Below are 23,114 nucleotides of genomic sequence, written 5' to 3'. Positions count from 1 at the left end.
TACTACAGATTAGGAACACATCAATTCCATTTTAGGTTAATTCCTTGTTTGCACAATATGCTGAAAAGGCTCAGTCACCTTTAAGATTTTCTAATGGTCAAAGTGACGAGTTCCTACTTTTCAATACTTTCCATCATGTTTTTGATTTCTTTTTAGTTCTACAATTTAATTTTGTCTACATCCTATGTTGTGTTCATACTGCAAAGCTGTGGTATTCTGCAACAATCAAAGTGCAATTTTTTTATGTTACTTCTCTCATTTCTTTACCAATTTTAAATCATCCATAACTTAATTTTTTGGATCATCACAGATCTGAAAGTAAAAATCACAATATTGTGTTTACAAGTAAATGCTTAGTATTCAACACAGCATGTATGTCAAAGCAGCACAACTTCATTTAGATTAAGAAATGGCATAACTTAAAAAGCATTGTGACAGCATTTTTTTTAGTGATTATTACAGACAAGTAGGTCTTAACTATTGTTTACTCATTGCTGCAAAATATTTAGTGTGCAATGCACTATTTATTCAGTATGGTCTTCAATTTATAAATCTTATTCAGTCACTGATCATAAATAGCAACCAACATTTTAATCTTATCTCCTTAAATAAAATCATTTCTTACACACTACAATGTATGGTGCTTAAAATGAGAAAAAATATTTATATACCCTCTCATGTAACATAAAAAAACCCCCACTACCTTCATAACAGTAACTAAAATGAATTAAAATACCATTTAATAAAACAAGTGTTGTTTCAATGCAGTTTTACCTTGGTGACACCGACTTTTGCATTTGTGATTGCCACATCCTAATTGACGACTGCAGGAAATTTCACAAGGTGGGCAATTTCTATCGCAGCACTAAATGATTAAAAAAAAAAAAAAAGTATTTCTGAATAACCTGCATGAAAATAAAGTTGAAATACACTACTTATTTATCACATTTGGTAAGACCTATAAAATTTTTAAGGCCAAAGAATTTGAAATTTATACTGGTACAATTTAAGGTATATCATGACTAGCTTAATGTTACTACACATTTCAGAGTAAAAGCTTGTAACAAAGTTAAAGTAGAACTTCATAATGAAGTTCTACATTGTTTTGTCTATCATCATAATAAAAAAGGGAAAATGAATGAACTTAAAAGGTATAAATTTTAAATTTTAGAAGTTCTTATATGAATATGCATACAGACCATTTTTTCCAGTAAAGGAATTATACTTAAGAGGCCTGTCATCTTACAAAATTTTAAAAAATTAGATTTTCAACTTACAATTTTTTTTTTTTTTTTAAATCCAGACTTTGGCCTACAAACTAAGATTTCTGACATATTACACAATTTTATATTAACTTTTGATCATTAGTGAAACATCAGAATACAGTCAGTCAGAAAACACACTGTTTATTTTTTTTGACAAACTTGGTTTTAGTTAACATTTTTTTTAAATGTAAAAAGACATTGCATTTGTTTAATACTATGAGATTGGTCAGTGTGTTTGCATAATTTCTACATAGTTGAATTTCCTAAGGCAAACTGAAGTTTGTATAGTGGCAACATTATTGTAACATTCAATATTGTGAATGCCACTTCTTAGACAAACTTTGGTTTGTCTAAGAAATTCAATTATGTAGAAATGATGCAAATGCACTGACCAATCTCACAGTCTGAATTTTACAGTTTGAGGCTTTCTGCCCTAAAATACTATTCATTTATTACTTAATTTTAATTCCAAACCATTAAGTTACAATTATTAGAATGCCAATACATATTAACTAGCCATCACAAATTGATTTATGGGTGAATTGAGAGGCATTTACTGCTTCAAAGATAGCAAAGCAACAAATTTTGCTTTCCTCTGAAGTGAAAAGTTCAAGTTTTTCTCCAAACAATGACCATGTATGTTGCTTAGATTTGACAAAAGATTTTGGAATATGTCATGAGAGAGAGAGAGAGAGAGAGAGAGAGAGAGAGAGAGAGAGAGAGAGATCATGACTTGAGTTAATTTGTTGTACTTTAAGTTTCCACTATAAATGGTAATTTTACCCAACAAACACCACTGTACATAAATTCCTTCTTTCTGTTTAAAACATGGAAATTCTCAAGCTAAAATGCACAGACGTGAAATTGCAGCATGTAATTTACAAATGATCATCTTGAAAATAATAAAATTATTATTTGTTATGATTGTATTATTGTATTTAGCAGTTACATGAGCATGAACCATGGTGTCAACTAAAATGTGTGTGCCACAGCACTGCTATGCTGACCACTCAGCTATGTGGTCACAATAGAGCAGTAAGGTACCTCCTCACTGAACTGAACTGAAGAACAGTCCTCTTCTTACAAACAATATTCTTGTCAACACTGAGACAATAAATGTGACTGTGCTTATACAGAAAAAATAATAACAGAAAAAGGAGGAAAACACTAAAAACCAGTGAAATGGTATGGTTTTTTTCTTTCTATATAAGCAGATTTTATTTTACTACTTTAAAAATTTTTAAGTCACATTTCCTGTCTGGTGGCCTGTATCAACAAGAATATTGTCTGTAATTTACTCTCAACCTCTTAAAAAAAGGAGGTGGAATTTAGTTTAGTCCTTTTCTTGCTTTAACACAAATCTTCAATTGTGAAGGAGTATTCCCTATAATCTAGTCAGAATCATTCTTCTAGTGCAATGGTAGTCAATATTTTTTGTTCTTGAACTTATAATACATTTTATGAACTGCACATTCCTTAAAATGTTTAGTAAAGCCCCTCATACTCTTGGTCTATTTTAAACTAAAACATCCTATATGTACATATCTATTTTTACTTACAAATGTATTACCTGAAAGAGTCATATAATCATATTATATATGGACATAACTTTTATTTTTATATCCAGAACAGATGTTGCATCCTTCCTTTTTTTCTAGGAAAAACAACTTAGAGAAACTCCTGAACATTACCTCGCTTAACACTTCTAGCTTTCCAGCATCTATTACATTTCCACTCAAGAATGAAAGCTTACATCTTAAATAAAAAAAAATAATAATAATAAAGAAAGTGTGTGTTATTATTATTTTTTTTGAAATTTTTTTCAATTGTCATACTACAGGGGGAAAAAAAAAGTCAAACCTGGAAGGAAATGCTGAATATTTATCTCCACCTGGAGTTCTCCCCAATACATCACTGGCCGCAAGATCACTACCACCTTGGATTGCTGTCTATTATTGATATTTAATAACACACAGTGCCATCAGTTATGCAAGTTTTAAACTGCATTTTTCATTTTCAGAAAATGTTTTGCATCATATGCAATAAAAAACTTTCACCAGGTGGTCCCTCTCATTGCAGAAAGTATAGCTAATTATGTTCACAAAAAGTTACATCAGTAAAGATGTGAGATGTATACTTATTCTCATTGAATTTCGACCATGGCTCTGCCCACTCACTTGGTAAATTGTAACTAACTATCCTTGCTTACATAGCTAATTACAGCTATGTAAGCTGGTCATGAGCACTTGCACGAACCAGTGACCAGTTTGATGTTGCTGAACTGAAATGGAGTTTAGTGCCACTGGCCCATCCTTCACAATTTTCTTGAAGGGTACTGAACAGTACAGAGGAAGTTGAATTTAATTTTATGACATCAAAATTTTTTGTCATAGAGTGACTTTTCAGCCCCTCACCAACACTACTGAATTAACTAACACAACTGTGTGTGCTTCAGAAAATCTAAATTTTGCCCCAGCATTCATTGCACCCTCAGTGTTACCAATTCAAGGCAAACAATAATTGGTCCATACTTTAGCAAGGAAGGCGAATGTGAAACTAACAGTAAACAATGAAGGAACCCATGACATGCTAACCAGAACTTCAGACCATCATATTAGAGATGTATCAACAGGACCTGTCATTTCAACAAGATGAGCCACCTATTACATAGAAAGAATGATAATGTTAAATGATCTGTTCTCAAAAGGGCTAATTTGACATAATGGAGAAAAAAAAAACTTATGTAATCCCCTGATTTTGAGTAGTATAGTGTGTGTACAAATATGAACAGAGTATTTTAAAAATAATATAATATAGACAGAAATTAATGCCATTATACATGATGCTTTGATACTTCTAAAAATTTTGTTCTTATTCTAAAAATAAGAAAAACAGAAATGAATACCATTACACATGAAGCTTTAACCTCTATTATGGAAATATAATCTTAGTGCACCTCCGTATGGACATGATTACAATAAATAAAACATGATTAAAATAAATAAATTACAAAAAATTATTGTAATTCATGCCACATAATAATTTAATCATTTAATAAATTAAATTTTATTAATGACTGATTTTATGCTTTTGGTGCAAAAGAAATTGTTTCAAAATAATATTTTAGAAAACACGAGTACCAAATTCCTACACTTCTTTTGGAAAACCCCTTAACAGCTTACGTTCTTACTATAAATTTATACTAATGTATAAATTTATAGTAAGAATCTCAAATAGCATCAGTTGAAAACTAAGGTTCTTAAGTGAAATATATTGTAAAATTTCCATTTATTGGTAAATTGAAAATTTAGCTTTTTTAATTAGAAAAATTAAATTTAAAAATATCCATACTTTAATCTTTTTTTTAAACACAAACAGCAAAAAAAGTTGGTTATTAATACCTTGCGGTTACATGTATGCCTTCCACAGTCCCGAATATTCTTACATTTGGTTTCACAGGTGAACTCTTTGTTGCAGGGCATTGCTTTCTCTCTCTGTCCACATCTGCACTTCATAATTCTCATCTGCAAGCACTACATGGTAAATTGAAAACTTTTATCGAATCCAAAATTAAATTCATAGTGGGCAAATTATTAATTGTAAAAATTTATCAAAGAAAGTGAAATTAAAATACAGAGAGGTTTTTTGGGGACTGATCATATACAACCTCATTAATTTGATTATTGAAATACGTCTACAACAAAATTCAAAGTCTGAACTGACTTCAGCAACTTTGAATAGCTTGTCTGAATCACAAAGACTCAAAATCAACAACCAGCAATTATAACAAAATTGAATAATTTTCAGTTGAATAAACAATTAAATTTATTAATTGTTTAAATTTATTAATTAATTAAATTTTATAAATCAATTGAAATTTATTCAATTTCAATTGAATAAACAATTTTCAAAATTGTTTTTCAGGGGAAAACAATTTTGTTATATGAGATTGGGTGGCTGAAGAAAATGGTTAATGCTTATAATGCCACGGCTAGTAAATCCATAATGCACCAACTTTAGACTTGGAGCCAAATATGTTAAATAATTTAAAAGGTATGGTACAAATTTATTTTCTCTAAAAAGCTAAAAAAATTTGGTTTAAAAGTATTGCAAGATTTACAGTGTGGGGAATCTTATACTCTTAGTGGATAAGAAAGAATAAGATGACTGGCTGATCCAAGTCTAGTAAAGGCTACTACTTCTTGATCATTTTATGGAAACTATGGAAACCAGATGTTGCTACAAAAAGCAACATGTGGTTCTTGACTTTGCCAGAACTGCCGTTGTTCAAAGCACTGATCTTAGATAGTCTTTTCATAATCAGCTATGACACTAAGAATATTTTAATGTTGGAATATACTGCTGATTTTGTTGCATTATCACCTATCTCATTCTCTTTTATTTTAGTATAATTCAGCAGCACTGGATAATGAATTTTTCTTTAAATAGTGAGCACAGATTAAGTTGAAATGAACAAACAGCCAGATGTGATTATGATTTCTCTTTTGACTAAAGCTTGCAATGCACTTATCTGTATATACTATATATTTTTGAACTCATTTTGTTGATAAATGTTCTGAATGATACAGATGCATCAGTGAAGGCTGACTGCTGCAGATCCCATAAAAACAGCTGGATTACAAACCATCAGAGTAGACTAACGAGTAGTTAGAGAACAGAGCAATGAACTGTGTGCAAATATTAAAAACCTTGTGGAGCATATCTTCTTGAGTTTAAGAAGGAAAGGCAGAGCTTGGAAGATATGGAAGTCTTATGTTGACATGAAGTTTTCTCAAGAAGGAGCAGAGACATTAAAGGTCAGATTAAGTTCATCAATATATATATATATATTTTTTTAAATCGAATACCCAGAGGTATTTTTTTCTGTCTTTTGAATATCATACAAATTTGCCCATTATGGCATGAAAATGGTCTGCCAGTTGGCTGGTATATGATTTTAAAATCAACTCCTACTTAATTGACATAAATGAGATTGAGGAGAGGGTGTCTGATTGAAAATTTATTAATCAGGATTTATATTTGGCTTACAAAAAAAAAAAAAAAAAAAAAAATATAGTGGAAATCACAAATGGGCATATATTAAGCATAAATAAAGAACAATATCTGATGTGCATGCAAGGCTGGAGTAGTATGCAGGCTAACTTATAATTTTTAATTTAAAATTTTCCAATATCCCCATTTTAATTATTTAATTTTCAAAGTAACACTCTGTATCAACACCCAGGTGGAGGGGAGAGGAGGGATCACTATATGCAGTAACCTTGGCTGTATTAAATAAATAATTTTGTGTTACAGAGCAGTGTCATAATTAATTAAATAATGATAATTTTTCAATTATTTGGATAGTTGAAGATATTTGTGCTAATCAAATATAGATAAACTTTCCCCCTCCTCTACCTATGTTACACATTTTTTTAAATGTGTTTGCCTATACTAAGTACAAGTTTTTTTTGGTAGTTGTTGGCGCATCGGCTTCTGTGGCCATAATGCACCTTCCAAGGTTTTTGCAGTACTTTGATCCAAGCCCGAGGCGGGATTTGAACCAGCGACCTTTGGGTTGCCAGGAAGGCACTTTACCCACCCGGCTAGCCCGGTCGGCATTAAGTACAAGTAACCCTAATACAACGCGGCACTTAGGTTCCTATAAAATCTAGTGTAGTGTGAAGCCATATTATATGGGACTAAGAACCAGTACAAAAAAGGACAGTTATGTTCCAAAAGCTAACAAAAACATACCATTTTTTATAACTATCAGAAACTTAATTTTTATTAAAAATAGTAATAACTCAACAAATATCTTACAAACTGTGATACATATGTCAGATAATGTATGTTCATTTAATTTTCTTTTTCTTCATTGCTGCTAAGCACAATCAAACGTTTTCTGTGTTGCAGAATATTTTCACCTTCTGAACTTTCTTCTGCAGCATCTAGATTTCGTGTATCCTTTGCTCTCCTTGAAAAATCAGTAATCTGGGTTTGTTTGCTTTTGCTTGATAGATCTTCATAAATTTTTAAGCTTAAACTTTATTTTCTTTCCAATATACCAGTAACGCGTTTTTATTTACACCTTTCATTGCACAAGGATTAGAGGATCTATAAACTAGCATAGATTTTATCATGTAATCTCCTGATGCATAACTGCACATAACTAATATTACACGATGATGCCTTAAAACCCTCATCGGCATTGAAAACTTGATGTGGTGTGTATCCATGCCCTTCACAATAATTTTTTGAAATTCCTCTGCATACTTCTTGGCAGCTTCATTATCAGATGATACACTTTCCCCTTGAATTCTTATGTTATATAATGGAAAACAGTTTTTAAACTGCTCAAGCCAACCTTTACTGGCAACCAACTACAGTTAACAGAAGGGTCTCTATTTTCTTTTAAATGATTATAAAATTTTAGTGCCTTTTGTTGAATTACATTGCCATCTAATGGGATTCACTTTTTACTGCTATTGTCAATCGAAATACTGAGCGCTTTTTCCATTTTCTCAATTATTGCTGCTTGGGGACAAGCTGTCATATTTTCGGAAATGAAAGATACTGCAAAATCCTCATTTTTCTTTATGGTCCAGATTTTGCTTAATTTAATTTTAAACTTTTTGCAACATATGATACCTTTCCCCCCTTTTAAGATGATCCAAAATTTGCATCTTTGATTCCAGAGAAATAAAGTTTCATTTTGAGTGGTGTTTTTTTACTTTCCTTAGACATAATTTAAGGCTGGAATTTAATTCACAACAAAGAAATTATTCTAATGGTTCCTAAGAACACAGTTTAGTAATACATACCTGGAAAAATTTATAAATGATCAAATAAAAGCCAAAATAACCTTACAAAAACCTTAAGTCGCAAACTGCACACTTCGAAGTCACAATTTTTTATGGTCTCAAAGAAGCACAAGTTCAATAGCACAGAACACGTGAGAATTTCCCATTAATTTTTTTGCATAACAACTAGGGAGTTAACAGTGGGGATTGACAAAAAAAAGAATGAAAATGTTGAAAAATTGCATCCAACATAACAAGGGTTTTCTCTGAAATACCTTGCTCAAAAGCTCAAAAATACCTTGTTATGCAAGGTTTGTCACAATTCTCTGTGTTATTTTGAAACCATGTTATATAATTACCGTTTGTATAATTACAAACCATGTTATATAATTACTCCTTCCCTCAAGAATTTCTGTAATTTATCAACCATGTTAGAGCTAAACCATGTCGTAGAAGTACTGTATTATACGGGGTTGCCTGTATTTTAATAATTTCTTTCCTATAGGTGCCACCACCACTTTCTTTACATGATCCCTATCTGAAAACAATTGTCTACAATATATAATCAGGCAAAAGGGTTCTCTTACCAAAAAAGACCTAAGTGTTTAAGGATATAAGGCTTTGAAAGGATTGTGTGCACTAAATGCTTGTGGCATTCATAGTCTTTCTAAGATGACATTCTCTGTGATGTGGAATTGGATAGTTCCGGCTCATGCTGCATAAACTTGCCTCTTTGCATTATTTTACCACTGATATTAAATTGCCAAAGCCAAGTGATGAAATGCAAGAGCATAGTAGTAGCAATCAACCACACGCTGGCTAAACACAAATTTCTGAATATGTCTTCTACAACTGTCTTTCCTCAATTTGAATTTATGTGCCCTCAGGTGTGTAATCTGAGTAAGAAGTCCATCAGCATTGAGTTCGCTTAAACAATTCAGGGCTTTATACATTTCAATCAGATCAACTGACAGGTGCCTAATTTCCAGAAGCTCCAAATTGCAGAATTTAAGCCTTTCTTGGTAACAGCAACAACCCTTTGTCCCCCTCACCAAACTCGTTGCACTTCTCAGTACTAATCCCAGAAGTTCTACATCCTTCCTAAAATGATGCCTCCAGCAGTGGGGATAATCACATCCTTATCCTTGCTAGCAAAATTTTTATATATCACTGACAAAACTGCATGAGCTGCTCTGGCACCTGTCTGAACAGCTCAGAAAAATTCATATCTGACTACACAACTAGTTGATATGTTATTATGAGATTACTGCTATCCATAGGCAGTACTTTACATTTGTCAATGTTAAAATTTCAGTTGCCACCTCTCAAGCCCATCTGCCCAACTTTTCTAGATCTTAATGCAGCATATTGTCATTAACAACCCTGCCAATCTGCCTATCATCTACAAACTTTGACATTAAGCCTGATATACTTTCGTCGATATCATTGACAAATATAAAAAACAACAATGAGCCCAATACCGAACCCTGGGGCACTCCACTAACAATGTTAGATAAGGACAATGTGTCCATTGATTACCACTCCCTGTCTCCTCCATCTCTTTATCCATAGCAGCAACTTGCCGTTAATGCCAATTTGTACAGCAGTCTTCCATGTGCAACAATATCAAAAGCTTTCCCGAAATCCAAGTATATGATATAAAATTATTTTTTGCATCCAGTTACTTTGTGACCACATCGCAGTATCCAATCAAATTGGTCAGACAAGACTTCCCCTTAATAAACCCATACTGTGTCTGAATTACTACTGTTGCTTTGTCTAAATGATTCTCCAATGTTTCTTTAACCAGTGACCCCATTATTTTCCCCAGAACAGAAGTTAAACTAACAGGTCTGTAATTACTTGTGTCACCCTTTGATCCTCCTTTGTGAATTGGAATACATCTGCATATCTAGTCCATGAGAACCTCCTCTGAATCCATGACTGCTCTCATGATTATGAGAATTTTACTACTTCCTTTTATATAACTGGAGAGATCCCATTCATCCAAGGTGCTTTTCTTATGTTTATCTTAAAACGTTTTTACTCCACTTTGTTCTTGGTTATTAGAAAATCATTTAGTAAGAGTTTGATAAACTTCTGCCCTCCACATCCCAATCAAAGGCGGATATTGTTGGGATATCAGAGACGTGGTGTCACACAGATATAAGGAATGCAGAACTGGAATTTGGGGAGTACAAAGTCTACAGAAAGGATAGACAGGATAGGAAGGGAGGAGGGGTTATGCTATTAGTTAAGAAACACATAAAATCCAAGGAAGTGAAAGCCAGTCGACATTGCTGGACAGTGCAGTGTCGAGTCAGTTTGGTGTGACATAAGGAATGGGAGATCAAGTTGAGAGTAGGAGTGTGCTATAGGCCTAATGACTCTGATGAGTATAATAAGAAACTGTACAGGGAAATAGAGTGGGCCAGTAAATCAGAGAGTCTTATAATGGGGTATTTTAATTTCCCAGATATTGACTGGAATTTGTGGGTTGGTCACTCACACACTAGCAAGGCTTTTGTGGATTTATTTGATGATTGTTTTCTACATCAGCATGTTCGGGAGGCAACTAGAGGGGTAATACTCTTGATTTGATTATCAGTTGTGATTCTTCATGCATTAAGAATCAGCAGATAGAGGAACCACTAGGTGGCAGTGATCATAGTGTGCTGAAGTGGGATTTACTCAAAGAGGTAACTACTATCAGGAATAAAGGGAAGGGTTTTTGCTTTCGTAAAGGCGACTACGATGGGTTTGAGACAGTATTTAAATTCTATACAGTGGGACCAACTGATGAGGTTACCAACAGCAAATTCAAAATGGGAAGCATTCAAAGAACTTATCTTGGAAGCTACTAGGCTTTACATACCGACTAAGAAATATTGTTCAGGGTTTAGGCCTAAATGGATGTCACATGAACTAATGAGACATATGTCAGAGAAGAAAAATGCATGGGATACATATAAATTAACACGTGACACAGAAGCCTATGATAGATATAAGTTGATCTGTAACCAAGTTACAAAGGAGGTTAGGCAGGCGAAGGCAAATTATGAGAAATCTTTGGCAAGGGATGCAAAGAAAAACAGCAAAGAGTTCTTTACTTATGTAAACTCTAGAAGGAACGGGATGAATCAGATTAGTCCACTTGATATCGATGGTTCAACTGTTGATGATCCTGCTCCGGTAGCTAACAAACTAAATGAATATTTTGCATCGACATTCACACATGAGGAGTTATTCAGCGAGGGGAATGCCAGAGGTGTATTCAACTCTGGCCTAAATGGTTATCAAATGAACTAATGAGACTCGTGACAGAGAAGAAAAATGCATGGGATGCATATAAATTATCAGGCGACGCAGAAGCCTGTAGCAGATATAAGCTAGTCTGTAATCAGGTCACAAAGGAGGTTCGGCAGGCAAAGGCGGATTACGAGAAATCTTTGGCAAAAGATGCTAAGAAAAACAGCAAGGATTTCTTTACTTATATAAACTCTAAAAGGAAGGGGATGAATATGATTGGACCACTTGACATCGATGGTTCGACTGTTGATGATCCTGCTCAGATAGCAAACAAACTGAATGAGTATTTTGCATCTACATTCACACGTGAGGAATTATTACAATTTGAAAATGGAAGAAGGTTATCAAATTGTAGCAGTGTGCTTAATGATTTTGTAATAACTGAGAGCAAAGTGGAGGAGAAATTGTTGAAGTTAAACATAAGAAAGGCACCTGGGGTGGATGGGATCTATCCAGTTATTTTAAAGGAGGCGGCAAAGCAACTAAGCAAACCCTTAGCCATAATTATGAGAGCATCCTTGGACTCAGGGGAGGTTCCCACGGACTGGAGATGTGCAAATGTGTCCCCAATTCACAAAGGTGGATCGAAGGGTGACACGAGTAATTACAGACCAGTTAGTTTAACTTCTGTTCCGGGTAAAATAATGGAGTCGCTGGTTAAAGATGCATTGCAGGATCATCTAGACAAGACTGCAGCGATAACTCAAACACAGCATGGGTTTGTTAAGGGAAAGTCTTGTCTGACAAATTTGATTGGTTATTATGATGTGGTCACAAAGGAACTGGATGCAAAAAATAATTTTGATATCATATACTTGGATTTCAGGAAAGCTTTTGACACTGTTGCGCATGGAAGACTACTGTACAAATTGGAGCAGAATGGTATTAAGGGTAAGTTGCTACAATGGATAAAAGGATGGTTAAGTGGGAGAAGACAGAGGGTGGTAATCAATGGGTGCTGCTCTTCGTGGACTAATGTTATTAGTGGAGTCCCACAGGGTTCGGTGTTGGGTCCACTGTTGTTTTGTGTATTTATCAATGATATTGATGAAGGTATATCAGGCTTAATGTCGAAGTTTGCAGATGACACAAAGGTTGGCAGGGTTGTTAATGACAGTAATGGCAGTGTGCTACTGCAACAGGATCTAGATAATTTGGGCAGATGGGCTAAGAAGTGGCAACTGAAGTTCAACCTTGACAAATGCAAAGTACTGCATATGGGTAGAAATAACCCCAGAGAAACGTACAAACTGTGTGGTACTACACTTAAGGTGGTAGAAAATGAAAAAGACCTGGGAGTAATTGTGCAGTCAGATATGAAGTTTTCTGAGCAGTGCAGACAGGCTGCTAGAGCGGGTCATGGGGTTTTGTCAATGATATATAGGAATTTTGCTAGCAGGGAAAAGGAGGTGATTGTCCCTCTGTATAAGGCAATGGTCAGGCCATGCCTTGAGTACTGCGTACAGGTCTGGAGGCCTCATTTTAGGAAGGATGTAGATTTGCTTGAGCGTGTACAGAGAAGAGCAACACGATTGGTGAGGGGAATGAAGGGATTCTCTTACCAAGAGAGGCTTAAGTTCTGCAAATTGCAGTGGCTGGAGACTAGGCACCTGCGCGGTGATCTGATTGAGGTCTATAAGGCCTTGAATGGGTTGAGCACGCTGAATTCTGATGGGATCCTTCCACTTGTTCAGATTACCAACCTACTGGGACATAAGTTCAAATTAAGAAAGGACAGATGTAGAATAGATGTGCGGAAATTTGCCTTTAGCCAGCGGGTGGTTAATTGCTGGAACAAACTTCCATCTGTCGTTGTAGAAGTTGATAGGCTAAATAAATTTAAGGAGGAACTGGACAGGCATTTGGAGGGAATGGTGTGATTTTTTTTTTTTTTTTGGCTGATGCTGCATAAGCTCCTACACTTGCTTTCTTGCATCATGTGCCACTACTACTACTACTACTACTACTACTACTACTACAAGTAATTATGGACCTGTGAGATTAACTTCTGTTCCAGGAAAATTAATGGAGGTACTGGTTAAAGAAGCACTGCAGGATCATCTAGACAAGACTTTAGTTATAGCTTGGACACAGCATGGTTTTGTTAAGGGGAAGTCTTGCCTGACCAGTTTGATTGGATACTATGATGCAGTCACAAAAGAATTGGATGCAGGGAATAACTTTGATATTATATACTTGGATCTTAGAAAGGCTTTTGATACTGTTGCACATGGAAGACTGCTGCACAAATTGGAGCAGTGTGACATTGGAGGCAAATTGCTGCTGTGGATAAAGGGGTGGCTGAGGGGGAGAAGACAGAGAGTGGTAATCAATGGACACTGCTTGTCGTGGACTAATGTTATTAGTGGAGTCCCTCAGGGCTCAGTGTTGGGTCCATTATTGTTTTCTATATTCATAAATGATATTGATGATGGTATATCAAGCTTAATGTCCAAGTTTGCAGATGATACAAAGGTTGGCAGGGTTGTTAAGGACACTACTGACGTTATGCTGCTGCAACAGGATCTGGAAAGGTTGAGCAGATGGGCTGAGAGGTGGCAAATGAAGTTTAACATTGACAAATGTAAAGTACTACACATGGGAAACAGCAACCCCAGAGCAACGTATCAACTCTGTGGTACTACACTGACAGTGGTAGAGAATGAAAGGCACCTGGGGGTGGTTGTGCAGGCAGATATGAAGTTTTCTGAGCAGTGCAGACGGGCAGCAAGAGTAGCTCATGGTGTCTTATCAATGATATACAGGAATTTTTCTAGCAGGGATAAGGAGGTGATTATTCCCTTGTATAAGGCAATGGTCAGGCCACACATTGAGTACTGTATACAGGTCTGGAGGCCTCATTTCAAGAAGGATGTAGAGCTGCTGGAACGAGTACAGAGAAGGGCAACAAGATTAGTGAATGGAACAAAGGGTTGCTCTTACGAAGAAAGGCTTAAGTTTTGCAAATTACAGTGTCTGGAGACTAGGCATCAGCGAGGTGATCTGATAGAGGTGTATAAAGCCTTGAATGGTTTGAGCATGCTCAATGCTGATGGGATTCTGACTCTTGCTCAGAATAATCACCTGAGAGGGCATAAATTCAAATTGAGGAAAGACAAATGTAGGATAGATGTGCAGGAATTTGCCTTTAGCCAGCGGGTAGTTGGTTGGTGGAACAGACTTCGATCCCTTATTGTGGAAGGTTGATAGCTTAAATAAATTTAAGGCTCAGCTGGACAGGTATTTCGAACAAACGGATGGGTGAAGTGGAAGTTTTTTTTTTTTTTTGGCTGATGCTGCATAAGCTTGCTTTCTTGCATCATATGCCTCTACTAATGCTAATGCTAATTCGTCATGTGTGTGTGTGTGAATGTAAACACACAATACTCATTTGGTTTGTCAGCTAACTGAGCAGGATCATCAACAGACGAGCCATAAATATCATGTGGACCAATCTGATTCATCTCCTTCCTTCTAGATTTTTACATAAGTAAAGAAGTCTGCTATTTTTCTTTGCATCCTTTGCCAAAGATTTCTCATAATCTGTCTATGCTTGCCTAACCTCCTTTGTGACTTGACTAGAGACTAGCTTATATCTGCCATGGGCTTCTCTGTCACCTGATAATTTAGGCCTAAATGGATGTCAGATGACATCCATTTAGGCCTAAACCATGAACAGTATTTCTTAGTTGATATGAAAAGCCTAATAGCTTCTAAGATTACTTCCCTGAATGCTTCCCATTTAGAAATTGCTTTTATTATCATCATCAGTTGGTCCCACTGTATAAAATTTAAAAACTTTCTGAGATCACTGTAGTTAACTCTTTGAAATGAAAACCCTTCCCTTTGCTCCTTATGATAGTTACATCTTTGAGTAATTCCCACATCACTACCATCTAGTGGTTCCTTTATCTGCAGATTCATAATGCATGAATAAGTATTGCTGATAATCAGATTATTAACAGACTGTCACATTATTGTCTTGATCATCAGATTACTGCTGAAAATCAAGAGTATTACTCCCTCTGATTGCTCACAGAATATGCTGCTGTAGAAAACCATGATCCAATAAATTTACAAAAGTCTACTAGTGTGTGAGTGACCAATCCACAAGTTCCAGTCTATATCTGGGATGTTAAAATCCCCCATTATAAGACAATCTGATTTACTGGACCACTGTTTCTCTGTACAGTTGTTTGTTGTACTCATCAGAATCATTTGGCCTATACACACTCCTTCCCTCAATTTTGCTTTCGCAGTGCTTATGTAACACCAAACCGACTCAATATTGCACTGTCCACCCATGTCAACTGGATGCACTTCTTAGATTTTGTGTTTCTTAACTGGCAGAATAACCCCTACTCCCCTTTCTATACACATTGTACATCTCACATTCCAATTCTATATTCCTTATATCTGTCTGACACTACGTCTACTTTATCCACCTTTTGGACAGCACTTCAAATTCATCAAATTTATTTATTATACTCCTAGCAATGGTGTATATGCAAGTATACATGCACCTGTTCTTATTATTAGTTACCCTAACACAGCCCATGTATTTACTTCTTTCAGGATGACTCCCAGCAGTTTTAGAAATCCGCACTAACTTGCTTTCCAAGCTGCTGCTCATTCTAATAGAAGCAGTGCAAGAATTATTTTCACCTCTGTCTGCAGCTACTGTTAATCTATTAGTTTGTGAATCTCCCCAAGCTAGCAGTTTTTCTGACCCACCTAACATGGCCGCGATAGCATTAGCAAATATTCTTGCACCCTTTCTATTTAAGTGTTTCTCATCTCTGTAGAAGCAACCTCTCCTGTTCACAAGTACAGACCATGCTGAGAAAAATCTTGCACAATCTCTCCAGTGCCGAATTGATTGACAAGGCTCTCAACATATATTTCCTCCTGTCATATCTGGCCAGAATTACAGACACTTTCAAATTTAACCATAATTCGTTTTTTCAACATTGACCTGTACTTGTTAAGTAAGTGTGCAGATCTGCAACACTTAATGTCATTAGTGTCAATGTGTACAACAATATCACCTTTTGTTCCCTTAAAAGATGATATCTGCTCTACGTCATCAATTTTTGCCCGTGGAAGACATATCCTGGCCCTATTCCACTTATCCTTTTTGTGCAATATATTTCCTATCTTCCTGATAATAGAGTCACCAACAATAACTAGCTCTTGTGGTACCAGAGTATTCTGCCTTGAAGATTGCTGCTGTATTGCCTGATGCACATGAGTGAACTCTGGCATTGAGTTGGGCAGCTGAGAGCTTGATGGGGGCTCCATTTTAATTCTTTCGAGAGCATCTATACTACTGTTAAAACTATCATAGATGCCCATCAGAATGCTAAGTTTGTGCCTAATTTATTGACACTCTCTGCACCTAGCACACAAAAAGACATCCTCCTTGGTTAGATCATGTCCTGTTCCAGACAGGTCAGCAAACATTTTCACAAGTTGCACATTTCACTTGAACTGCTTCTATTAAAATGGGCAGCAGACTGGAAATCAAGGTAATGGAGATTTCCAGGACTGCTGGGAGTCATAGTGGAACAAGTAAATACATGGGCTGTGTTAGGGTAACTAAGAATAGAAACAGGTGCATGTACACCAATGCTAGGAGTATAGTTAATAAATTTGATGAGCTTGAAGTACTAGTCAAGACATCAAAGGCAGATATTATTGGGATATCAGAGACATGGTGTCACACAGATATAGGCAGTGCAGAGTTGGAATTTGGGGAGTACAATGTGTACAGGAATGATAGACAGGATAGGAAGGGAGGAGGGGTTATGCTGTTAGTTAAGAAACACATAAAATCTAAGGCAGTGCATCCAATTGATGTTGGTGGACAATGCAGTGTTGAGTCTGTTTGGTGTGAAATAAGAAATGGGAAAGGAAAAATGAGGGTAAGTGTGTATTATAGGCTTAATGAATCTGATGAGTATAATGAGCAATTGTGCAGAGAAACAGAGTGGGCCAATAAATCAGAATGTCTTATATTGGGAAATTTTAACTTTACAGATATTGACTGGAACTTGTGGGTTGATCATTCGCACACTAGCAAGACTTTTGTGGATTTATTGAATGACTGTTTTCTACAGCAACATGTTCGAGAGGCAACCAGCGGTAGTAATACGCTTGATCTGATTATCAGTAGTGATTGTTCATGCATTAACAATCTGCAGATAAAGGAACCACTGGGCGACAGCGATCACAATGTATTGATGTGAGAATTATTTAGAGATGTAAAAGGCTAAAGGGAAGGACTTTATCTTTCGTAAAGGTGACTACAACTGTCTCAGACAGTTATTAAATTCTGTACAGTGGGATCAACTGATGATGTTACCAACAGTGAATTCTAAATGGGAAGCCTTCAGGGACTTAATTTTGGAGACTACTAGGTTTTTCATTCAAACTAAGAAATACTGTTCAAGGTTTAGACCTAAATGGATGTCAGATGAATTAATGAGGCTTTAAAAAAACATTCCGCTTTATCCCTCCGTTCGTTCGAAATACCTGTCCAGCTGAGCCTTAAATTTATTTAGGCTATGAACTTCCCCAACAAGGGATGGAAGTCTGTTCCACCAACCAACCACTTGCTGGCTAAAGACAAACTTCCAGACATCTAACCTACATCCGCCCTTCCTCAATTTGAACTTATGTCCTCTCAGGTGATTATTCTGAGCAAGAGGCAGAATCCTATCAGCATTGAGTATGCTCAAACAATTCAAGACTTTATACACCTCTATCAGATCACCTCGCCGGTGCCTAGTCTCCAGACACTACAATTTGTAAAACTTAACCCTTTCTTCGTAAGAGCAACCCTTTGTTCCATTCACTAATCTTGTTGCCCTTCTCTGTACTCGTTCCAGCAGCTCTACATCCTTCTTGAAATGAGGCCTCCAGACCTGTACACAGTACTCAAGGTGTACCTGACCATTGCCTTATACAAGGGAATAATCACCTCCTTATCCCTGCTAGAAAAATTCCTGTATATCATTGATAAGACACCATGAGCTACTCTTGCAGCCTGTCTGCACTGCTCAGAGAACTTCACATCTGCCTGCACAATTACCCCCAGGTCCTTTTCATTCTCTTTCATTGTCAGTGTAGTACCACAGAGTTGATACGTTACTCTGGGGTTGCTGTTTCCCATATACACATTTGTATATGGGAAACAGTACTTACACATTTGTCAATGTTAAACTTTATTTGCCATCTTTCAGCCCATCCGATCAACCTTTCAAGATCCTGTTGCAGCAGCATAGCATCAGTAGTGTCCTTAACAACCCTGCCAACCTTTGTATCATCTGCAAACTTGGACATTAAGCTTGATATACCATCATCAATATTATTTATAAATACAGAAAACAATAATGGACCCAACACTGAACCCTGAGGGACTCCACTAATAATATTAGTTCACGATGAGCAGTGTCCATTGATTACCACTCTGTCTTCTCCCCCTTAACCACCCCTTTATCCATAGCAGCAATTTGCCTCCAATGCCACACTGCTCCAATTTATGCAGCAGTCTTCCATGTGCAACAGTATCAAAAGCCTTTCTAATATCCAAGTATATAATATCAAAGTTATTCCCTGCATCCAGTTCTTTTGTGACTGCATCATAGTATCCAATCAAACTGGTCAGGCAAGACTTCCCCTTAACAAAACCATGCTGTGTCCAAGCTATAACTAAAGTCTTGTCTAGATGATCCTGCAGTGCTTCTTTAACCAGTGCCTTCATTAATTTTCCTGGAACAGAAGTTAATCTCACAGGTCCATAAATACTTGTGTCAGCCTTTGATCCTCCTTTGTGAATTGGGGTCACATTTGCACATCTCCAGTCTATGGGTACCTCCCCTGAGTCCAAGGAAGCTCTCATAATTATCGCTAAGAGTTTGCTTACTTCCTTTGCTGTCTCCTTTAATATCACTTGATAGATTCCATCCACCTCAGGTGCCTTTCTTGTGTTTATTTTTAAGAATTTCTCCTTCACTTTACTCTCAGTTATTACAAGATTATCTAGCTTACTGCCAGAGTTGAATACACCTCTGGCATTCCCCTCGCTGAATAACTCCTCATGTGTGAATGTCAATGCAAAATGTTCATTTAGTTTGTTAGCTACCGGAGCAGGATCATCAACAGTTAAACCATCGATATCAAGTGGACCAATCTGATTCATCCCCTTCCTTCTAGAGTTTACATAAGTAAAGAACTCTTTGCTGTTTTTCTTTGCATCCCTTGCCAAAGATTTCTCGTAATCTGCCTTCGCCTGCCTAACCTCCTTTGTAACTTGGTTACAGATCAACTTATATCTATCATAGGCTTCTGTGTCACGTGTTAATTTATATGTATCCCATGCATTTTTCTTCTCTGCCACATGTCTCATTAGTTCATCTGATATCCATTTAGGCCTAAACTTTGAACAATATTTCTTAGTTGGTATGTAAAGCCTAGTAACTTCCAAGATAAGTTCTTTGAATGCTTCCCATTTTGAATTTGCTTTTGGTAACATCATCAGTTGGTCCCACTGTATAGAATTTAAATACTGTCTCAGACCATCGTAGTCGCCTTTATGAAAGCAAAACTCTTCCCTTTACCCCTGATGGTGGTTACCTCTTTGAGTAAATCCCACTTCAGCATACTGTGATCACTGTCACCTAGTGGTTCCTCTATCTGCAGATTCTTAATGCATGAAGAATCACTACTGATAATCAAATCAACAGTATTACCCCCCTAATTGCCTCCCGAACATGCTGATGTAGAAAACAATCATCCAATAAATCCCCAAAAGCCTTGCTAGTGTGTGAGTGACTAACCCACAAATTCCAGTCAATAACTGGGAAATTAAAATCTCCCATTATAAGACTCTCTGATTTACTGGCCCACTCTATTTCCCTGTACAGTTTCTTATTATACTCATCAGAGTCATTAGGCCTATAGCACACTCCTACTCTCAATTTTGATCTCCCAATGCTTATGTCACACCAAACTGACTCGACACTGCACTGTCCAGCAATGTCGACTGGCTTTCACTTCCTTGGATTTTATGTGTTTCTTAACTAATAGCATAACCCCTCCCCCCCTTCCTATCCTGTCTATCCTTTCTGTAGACGTTGTACTCCCCAAATTCCAGATCTGCATTCCTTATATCTGTGTGACACCACGTCTCTGATATCCCAACAATATCTGCCTTTGATGCTTTGAGTAATACCTCAAATTCATCAAATTTATTTACCAAACTCCTACCATTGGTGTACATGCAAGTATACATGTACCTGTACTTTTTCTTAGCTACCCTATCACAACCCATGTGTTTACTTGTACTGCAATGACTCCCAGCAGTCTCTGAAATATCCTGCATCTTGTTTTCCAGGCTTCTGCTCATTCCAATAGAAGTAGTGCAAGAATCACTTTCACCTCTGCCAGTGGCTACTGTTAGTCTATTAGTCTTTGTATCCCCCAATCTAGCAGTTTTCCGACCCACCTAACATTGCCTCGATAGCATCAGCAAATATTCTTGCACCCTTTCTATTTAAGTGTATCCCATCCCTGTAGAAGCAGTCCCTTCTGTTAACAAATACAGATCAGGTTGAAAAAAAATTCTACCCATTGAGCCTTGCACAATCTTTCCAGGGCCGAATTGATCGATAAGGCTCTCATCATATACTCCCTCCTATCGTGTCTGGGCAGGATTGCAGACACTTTCAAATTCAACCCTAATTCACAGCTTTTTTTCAACAGTGACCTGTACTTGTTAAGTAATTTTGCTGGTCTCCTACTCTTAATATCAATAGTGCCAACGTTTACAACTATATCACCTTTTGTGCCCTTAAAAGATTATATCCGCTCTACAGCGTCGAGTTCTTTACTTATGTAAACTCTAGAAGGAAAGGGATGAATCAGATTGGACCACTTAACATAGATGGGTTGACTATTGATAATCAGGCTCAGGTAGCTGATAAACTGAATGAGTATTTTAAATCTACATTCACACATGAGGAGTTATTCAATGAGGGGAGTGCCAGAAGTTTATCAAACGGTAACAGGGAGCTAAGTGATTTTGTAATAACTGAGAGCAAAGTGGAGGAGAAATTGTTGAAGTTAAACATAAGGAAGGCACCTGGGGTGGACAGGATCTATCCAGTTATATTAAAGGAGACAGCAAAGGAAGTAAGCAAACCTTTAGCCATAATTATGAGAGCTTCCTTGGACTCAGGGAAAGTCCCCATGGACTGGAGGTATGTGGAAAAGTATCACCAATTCACAAAGGAGGTTCAAAAGGTGACACAAGTAACTACAGACCTGTTAGTTTAACCTGTGTTCTGGAGAAAATAATGGAATTACTGGTTAAAGAAGCATTGCAAGATCATCGAGACAAGACTGCAGTAATAGTTAAGACACAGCATGGGTTTGTCAAAGGAAGGTCTTGTCTGTCCAAACTGATTGCTTACTATGATGTGGTCATAAAGGAACTGAAAGCCAAAAATAATTTTGATATCATATACTTGGATTTCAGAAAAGCTTTTGATACTTTTGCACATGGAAGACTGCTGTACAAATTGGAGAGGTATGGCATCAAGGGTAAGCTGCTACAATGGATAAAGTGATGGTGGAGTGGGAGACAAAAGAGAGTGGTAATCAGTGGACACTGCTCTTTGTGGACAAATGTTATTAGTGGAGTTTCCCCAGGGTTCAGTGTTGGGCCCATTGTTGTTTTGTATATTTATAAATGATATTGATGAAGGTATATCAGGTTTAATGTCCAAATTTGTGGATAGTACAAAGGCTGGCAGGGTTGTTAACGACAGTAATGACAGTATGCTACTCTAACTGGATCTAGATAAGTTGAGAAAATGGGCTGAGAAGTGGCAACTGGAGTTTAACATTGACAAGTGCAAAGTACTGCATATGGGTAGCAATAACCGAAGAGAAACGTACCAACTGGGTGGTACTACACTCAGGGAAGTGGAAAGTGAAAAAGACCTGGGGGTAATTGTGCAGCCAAATATGAAGTTCGCTGAGCAGTGCGGACGGGCTGTCAGGGCAGGTCATGGAGTCGTGTCAATGATATATAGGAATTTATATATTTCCTTCATTCCCCCTTTTGGTGAGGGGAATGAAGGGATCCTCTTACCAAGAGAGGCTTAAGTTCTGCAAATTGCAGTGACTGGAGACTAGGCACCTGCGCGGTGATCTGATTGAAGTGTATAAGGCCTTGAATGGGTTGAGCACGCTGAATTCTAATGGGATCCTTCCACTTGTTCAGATTACAAATCTAAGGGGGCATAAATTCAAATTAAGAAAAGACAGATGTAGAACAGATGTACAGAAATTTGCCTTTAGCCAGCGGGTGGTTAATTGCTGGAACAAACTTCCATCTGTCGTTGTGGAAGTTGATAGGTTGAATAAATTTAAGGAGGAACTGGACAGGCATTTGGAGGGAATGGTGTGATTTTTTTTTTTTTTTTGTCTGATGCTGCATAAGCTCATACACTTGCTTTCTTGCATCACATGCCACTACTACTACTCTTCAGAAGAAGAAAGATGATATCATGATTGAAAGAGAAAACCTACTTTTTTTGCTGCAGAGGAAGCAATATTTGTGATATGTGCTAATGGAGGTAAGGGTTATTCCCTGTAAAGATATGTGATCTTTTTCTAGAAATTTGAGCATTGTTGAAGAGGAGTAGACAAGAGCAGCAGATGCTGTTTT

General features: G+C 36.7%; 1 protein-coding gene across 2 annotated transcripts in view; it reads right to left on the bottom strand.

Moving 5' to 3' along the window:
- LOC150082059 (NF-X1-type zinc finger protein NFXL1) overlaps positions 1-23,114 on the bottom strand; it is a 252,064-nt gene that overhangs the window by 101,488 nt on the left and 127,462 nt on the right. For both annotated transcript variants that reach the window (XM_090379082.1, XM_090379083.1), the window contains exons 11-12: positions 4,667-4,798; positions 775-865 (exon numbers count right to left, since the gene is read on the bottom strand). In XM_090379082.1, coding sequence (XP_090235208.1) covers positions 775-865; positions 4,667-4,798 — 223 coding nt within the window. The remainder of the gene's footprint in view (positions 1-774; positions 866-4,666; positions 4,799-23,114) is intronic.

Source organism: Mastigoproctus giganteus, chromosome 8, assembly GCF_048544385.1.
Source record: "Mastigoproctus giganteus isolate SK-2022 chromosome 8, ASM4854438v1, whole genome shotgun sequence".
Lineage (NCBI taxonomy): Eukaryota > Metazoa > Arthropoda > Arachnida > Uropygi > Thelyphonidae > Mastigoproctus > Mastigoproctus giganteus.
The sequence above is the reverse complement of the archived record's forward strand: the minus strand, read 5'-3'. Positions and strand labels throughout refer to the sequence as shown.